A 6,932-nucleotide genomic window follows, 5' to 3' on the forward strand; every position below is an offset into this window, starting at 1 on the left:
TAGGATCCCCCCCCCCCCCACCCACCTCGTGGATTTTTAGCAAAAAACAGAACAGAAAATGAAAAAGGACGTCTCTGTATCCCACCTTTTCAGTTTGTCTTGAACAATTCAAATCTTGTGATACTTCATTAATCGATCTCTAATTCTAATAGAGGGAAGGTTGGGATACTAGCTTAATAAGATAAGAAAGAGTCCTGCATTCTTTAGACAGCAGCCTGAATTCTATTCTGGTCCTGCCCCAGTCCAGCCATTGATCTGGAGGTGGAAAGTTTTATGTAATGCTCGACCTAAAAAGTAGAGTTCTTGACATTCTAGAACGTCTATTATGTAGTGCTAGAAGCTTTGCCCTCAAAAATAGCAAAAATCACCAATGAATTAACGGATATTTTGGAAATCAGTCTGATTCTCTCTCTCTTCCTTCTGTTTGAACGGCTCAATAGCACGAGTAAAGGGTGCGTACTATTCTTTCAAGAAAGAGGAGGAAAATAATAGAATAGTTGCTTATTTTCACTTGTAATTGGTCTTGCCTAATAATTTCTGTACTTAAGTAAGAGTCAATAGCACGGCATAAATACTTTTATCTGATTTAGGAATTGATGTAAAATATCAGGTTTATGCAATCCGGTTAAGAAGATGATGGAACTTCAAAAGATCGACATGTGTTCCAAGAGCCCTACACTGCCACCTGATGATCGGTAAATTTGGGTAACTTTCTATCGAGTTCCTGAGGCCAGTGTTGAAGGATCGGCATGTTATGGAAGCACGATAGATTGCTGTGCTTCATGTGTATGCTACACCATATTCATATATTCATCGACCATGTATAGTATTCTATTTAGCAAACCTTTTTTCAGTTTTATTATGTGAATGATGCTCTTGCTATATATTGATTGTATGGTATATTGGAAATTTTATGGTTCATGGTGTTCACATTTTTGGGTGCGATTAGAATAAAGATAAGCTTATAACTGAAAAAAGTAAAGTTGTGCATGTTTGGATTTCTGCTTGTATTAGTATAGTAAGCACATAGTTTTGGGATCTACTTAATTTTAAGCAAAATCAAAATTTTTAAAAATATGTATGCTCCGTTGAAGTTTCACATACCTCCACCCCCGTCACAGGGGCTGTCAAAGGCCCCTATTTGAGTTGAATTTTCCCTCCATTTTACACCTTTTAACTACTAATTTGGTTCAGAATCGAGTATTATTGATCTCTCAACTCCATGATATATTCAATTTTACATGCCATTTTGACAACCAAATTTCATCATTCTTAGTAATGAGTTATGTAGTTAATATATCATTTGCACTAAACTTTTTATAATATCTTTCGATTGTCATTGAACTTTAAAGTATTTTTTTAATTGTCACGAAACTTTAAAAGTTCAAATTATCAAAAGATTTTCAAGAAAATAACTTTCTTCAATATATCCTTGTGATCCAATAACAATATAAACCCATAATCCATTTCCCAGCATATACAAATAAAACTACAATGTTTAATAGATCTTTGTTCATTTCGATTATGTTACCGCATCAAAATCTCACACCATGGTTTTTGTTGACAAGCACCGCTAAGCATGCAATATTGGATTTTTCTAGCACTGATGTCATCTCATCACCGCTTAATTATTTCTAACTTCTAATAAAAATGGGAAAGAAGGTCTACTATTCATACAATAATAAATGAATTCAATTTTACTATGTATGATGTCATTTTTTATTTTTCATTTTATTTACGTCAAACAAATATTCTTCCACACATCATCCCACTAGCATTAAAAAAAATTATGTCAAACAAATGTTATTTCACACATCATGCCACTAGCATTAAAAAAATAATAATAATTTCAATAAATATAAACTGTCATAAATAAAAATAAAAAAAACTCTTCGCTCATGAGTTTTAAAAAAATAAATAAATAAACTCTCCGCACAGTACGGAGAGATGGTAAACCATGTGTGGAGTAAAAAAAGAAGAAAAAACTATCCGCATAGTGCGAAGAGATGTCAAACCATGTGCCCCAACTCTCTGTACAGTGCGAAGTAAAAAAAAATACATATATACATATATATATATACATATATACATATACATATATACATATACATGTATACATATACATATACACATATATACATATATATATATATATACATATATATATATATATATATACATATATATATATAAGAGAGAATTAAAAAAGAAAAACTTTAGATTTATGCACCTAGGATTAATAGTTATAGGAATAAAAAGATTAATGAGAAAAAATTTAGGATGTAAGGTTTTAGTTACAATATATGATGAAAGAATTAATAATATAGATAAAAGTATGATTGCTAGTACAGAAGTAGACATGAATAATAATAATGGAATAATTTATTGTAATCCAGATTTTTTACTAACTATTAAAGATTTTTCAGACAAAATTAAAATAGGAATTCAAACAAAAGGATATGAAGAGGTAGAAAATGGAGATAATTTGTTAATCAGTATAGAATTTTTAGGAAGATATTCAAATAACTCCCAGACAAAATATAAAATATACATAGATAAAGTAGTAAATTTAATGAGTAGTAAAGGAATTAATATGGTTAAACCTAAAGAATACTCATCAGAACAATTAGCAGGACTAGAATGGGATATGGATAAGTTTTTAGAAAATCAAGAAATAATTATAGCACCACAGGAAGCATTAACCTATAAAGACATTCATGAAAGAACTAGTTTAAGATTTTTAGATTATAATCAAATACAAAGACAAAATGACTTTGAAGAAGAAACCAATCCTGAGGAAGAACAAAATGAACCGTATCAAAATCAAGTTCATTAAGAATTAATAGATGAAGAATATGATAGGATAATTTATCCAAAAGAATTAGGAATGAATTTAGATAATAAAGAAATATTAGAATTAGAAGACCAAATGTATCTTAATAAGACAATTACAGAATCTGAATATTTATATTATGACCAAGAACATAATATAAGAATAGGAATTATTAAAGAAGATAATGATTCAGAAAATTCAGATTTGAGTTATACAAAAGAACTTATGGAAGATTCAAATACATATAGAACTTTTAGTGATACTCCTTTTGATAAGACAGTTAAACATGAAACAATGGTTTATAGTGGAGGATTTCCTCCAAGAGGAGCTTATCCTTTATATAATAATACAGAAGCAAAATACATAGCAAGAGGCAGTGAAAGACCCTTAGAAAAAAAATAGAATTTCAATCAGACCATAAAGCACAGATTTTAAACATTACAGCACATGATCCACAGACATGGAATAATGTAATAGACGTATGGAAAAATACCATAATATGACATTATATTAGAAATTTTCAAGAAATGGAAGCTTTAGATATGTATAGATATTTAGAAACATTTTTAGGAGAAAGTGTAAAAGTTATGTGGAAAGCATTTAAATTAGAAAAGAAACAAGAATTTGAACAATTAGTTAGTATGGGAAGCAATCCTTATAATTTTGTTAATAAAATACAGATATTAATAACAGGAGCAGATCCTAATTCATGACATATGAGTATACAAAGAAAAGCTATGAGAGATTTAGAACAACTTAGTCTTTATAAATGGACTAAAGGAAGATATGTTAAGAACTTTTTAAATGAATATCATTATTTAACTTCAATATCAGGAAATACATTTAATCAAGAAATTGGTAATAAGTTATTTCATAAATTACCAGGACCATTAGGATTAGAAATTACAGATAAATGGAATAATTTACCAACTGTAAAAGAAGAACCAAAAAAATTATGGAGTATAGGACAAAGAATACAACATGTAATTAGATGCTTGGAAGGTAAATGTGTAGAATTACAAAATCAAAAACAACTTAAAAAGACAGATTATAAATTTTGTAAAGATATTTTTACCCCACAAACTTATGGAGCCTCTAGTTCAAGAAAAAATAAATATAGTAATAAAGAAAGAAAGAAAGAATAAAAGATCTTTTAAGAAAAGATATTTTCTTAGAAAATCTAATAAAAGAAAACCATATCTAGATGAGAAAAGACATATAGAATGTTTACATAATTGGCAAAAATACAAAAGAGCAGATAATATAGCTTGGTACTTATGTAACTGGTACCCAGTAAGAAAGCTTAGAGCTAAATGTTTAGAATGTTATAAAGAAGCATGTATAAAATGTTTAGAAGAAAAAAGTCTTATTGAAAAAGAAGAAGTTAATTCAGAAATTTTAAAAGAAAAAATTGAAATATTAGAAATAAAAATTCTTAGAAAAAGAATTGAAAGTCTAGAAGAAATGAAAAAATTTATAATAAATAAAATAGAAATGTTAGAATATAATAATAAAGGAAAATCAATAGAAACAGAAGAACATAGTCAAGGTATAGAATACAAAGAAAAAGAATATGTTCAAGTAATATGTAATCCAGAAAAACTTAAAAGTATTAAGGTATAATGTTACATAAGAATAGGACAATATGAAATAAAATGTTTAGGACTAATAGACTCAGGATGTAGTAATTGTATAATTAATAAGAAATTAATTCCAGAAAAATATATAACATACTCAGACAAACCAATAGAAGCACAACAAATGGATGGAGAACTTTATACTTATACAGAATTATTACAATCAAATAGTAAGATTAGTTTTGAGACAAACTGCGGTAGAAGTATAGAATATACCTTACCAAAAGAATCCGTATGGGTTAGACCTTTGAATATTAAAAATACAGACTTTATTTTAGGATTAAGTTTTTTATTAAAAGATAATGGAAGTGTTACAATTACTAATATTTCTTTATTATCTAAATTCATTCCTAATTCTTTTGGATAAATTATCCTATCATATTCTTCATCTATGGGGGGTGTGCTGTTAAAATGGCTGCTGTTTTAGATGGCTGTTATTTTAGTGACAGTTTAAACTTTTAATAGCTTTAATTCTACTCAGTACTCTCCTTAGTTTTCTATAAATCTTTCTTAAGAATCATATAGAAATTCCTTTTTTTTTTTTTTCACCACCTATGACATATAAACTTGAACCTGATTCCTTTTTATAAGGTTACCCGTGGCACTCCCTTATAAAATTCTTAGATTAATTTCTCCCTTTCCCCAGCATCTCTAGAAAACATCAAAAGGCTCACTCCGACCAAAAGTTTTCATTCATCTGGGTCACTCAAGATTAACCTAAAAACAGTATGGCTTCTAAAAATCAAGTTATGCTTTTATTATATGCATATGATGAAATGATGAGCATAGTAAATATTTACTTGAAATATGAACATAAAAACATAAACAAAAGATTAAAACATAAGTCAGGGATTTATAAATTCATCTTTAAAAAGATTTACAACTAAGGATTTCCCTTTCGGGAAGTCCCTAAAGTTCTAAAATAAATTTTAAAGAAATACAAGAATACCTTAAATATTCACAAGGATGATTCAACTATACAATGATTTTTTGGATTGATAATTTTTCTGAAGGAGAGGTTTCAAAAGGTTTTTGGATAGCAGAGAGTACACAGGTTGTAAACTTCTGCCTATACCAAATGAAACTTGTTCCTTAAATAGAAAAATTCTTGGGAGCAAAAAGTCTAAACTACCCTTGAAGAAGGCTCGCGTTTCACTGAGAAACTTCTGGCCATTCTGACAAGTGATAAAAATTTATCTGTCTTTTTGCTAAAATTTCTAAAGTTTTACAGTTGGGAATCTTTCTTTTGCAGAGTTTCCACAACTTTTTACAAAAGTCTAACAAAATATCCGACATCTTTTTTAGTAGTACAGCAATAATGAATAAAAAGTCTAAAAGTATACAGTATGGTAGAAAAAATCTTCTTCTTTTCTTCTTTCACTTTTGTCTTGTTCTGAATTATTGAAGATCTTATCATGTACTGAGATTATGGCGTGCCACTGATGAGAATGACATTCCACTGTCTGAATTATTGTATCCTTCTTCTTGTGGATCTTCGTCTTCATCTGAAAGTCTGGAATTACTAGCTTCATCTTTTTCTTTCTGGTCTGGACATTCTGCAATTTCTTTTGCTTCTTCATGGCTCTTTTTTAATATTGTCTCAAATGCTTGGTTAACTGCTTCTCTTATTTGTTCTTTTAATCCTTCATCATTTTTCTTCTTCTTAATCTTTTTCTTTTTTCTAGAAGAAGTTCCTTCATCTTTTTTAGATTGTTTTTGAAGTTCTTCAATTTTTTCAAAGATCTTTTCTAGAGAGGCTGTATCTGGATTAGGATCTTGTGATTCTTGAAAGAATGGACTTTCTTGATTATCTTGGGCTACCATTTTTTCTTTTCCTTTACTAGATTGAATTTCTTGGGCTTGTGAAAGTTCTGGATTATTTGAAAAATGTTCTGGTGGACTATATTTGACTAAATAGTCAAATTTTCCACTGGGCTGTTCTAAGAGATCTCAAATCTTTTTACCTTTTTCTGTAGCAGATTTATCAGTCTGCTGAGTCTGATTGTCTAATTTAGTAGAGGAATCAACAGTCCCCTGAGTCTGTTGGGCTTTTGGTAAGTCCACAACCTTTAACGGATTTGATAAGTCTTTACTAGCTACCGTTTGGGCTGGACTAGCTATGGACTTCTTGGGCTCCATAGTACCTGTTGGATAATGGACTTTTAGATCCAAAATCTCTTTTTCTAATTGGACCACTTTCTTTTGGAGTTGGGTTCTTTCTATTGAAAGGTTCTGATTGGCTTCATTGATAACTTTGTAATTTCTCTGCATACATTCACAATGTTGGCAGAAAATATTCTGATCTTTACTTGGGGAAAAGTCTAATGGAGGGTCTGAGTAATTCTTCAGAGAATGAGATAAATAAAAATTTATTCCTATCTGTTGTCTTGCAACGTCTAATGCTTCTTGAAAATTTGTAAAACCTTTGTATAGAGGGTCTGGAAAGTTTTTAATACAATCTA

At 29.4% G+C, this 6,932-nt stretch overlaps 1 protein-coding gene across 1 annotated transcript in view; it reads left to right on the top strand.

The window, feature by feature from the left end:
- Positions 1–921, top strand: part of LOC111397592 (probable beta-1,3-galactosyltransferase 12) — a 5,541-nt gene extending 4,620 nt beyond the window's left edge. The window contains exon 7 of the mRNA XM_023024588.1: positions 611–921. Within this exon, the coding sequence (XP_022880356.1) occupies positions 611–699 (89 nt within the window). The 3' untranslated portion in view covers positions 700–921. The remainder of the gene's footprint in view (positions 1–610) is intronic.
- The last annotated feature ends 6,011 nt before the right edge of the window (positions 922–6,932 follow it).

This window comes from Olea europaea, chromosome 7, assembly GCF_002742605.1.
Source record: "Olea europaea var. sylvestris chromosome 7, O_europaea_v1, whole genome shotgun sequence".
Taxonomy (NCBI): Eukaryota; Viridiplantae; Streptophyta; class Magnoliopsida; order Lamiales; family Oleaceae; genus Olea; species Olea europaea.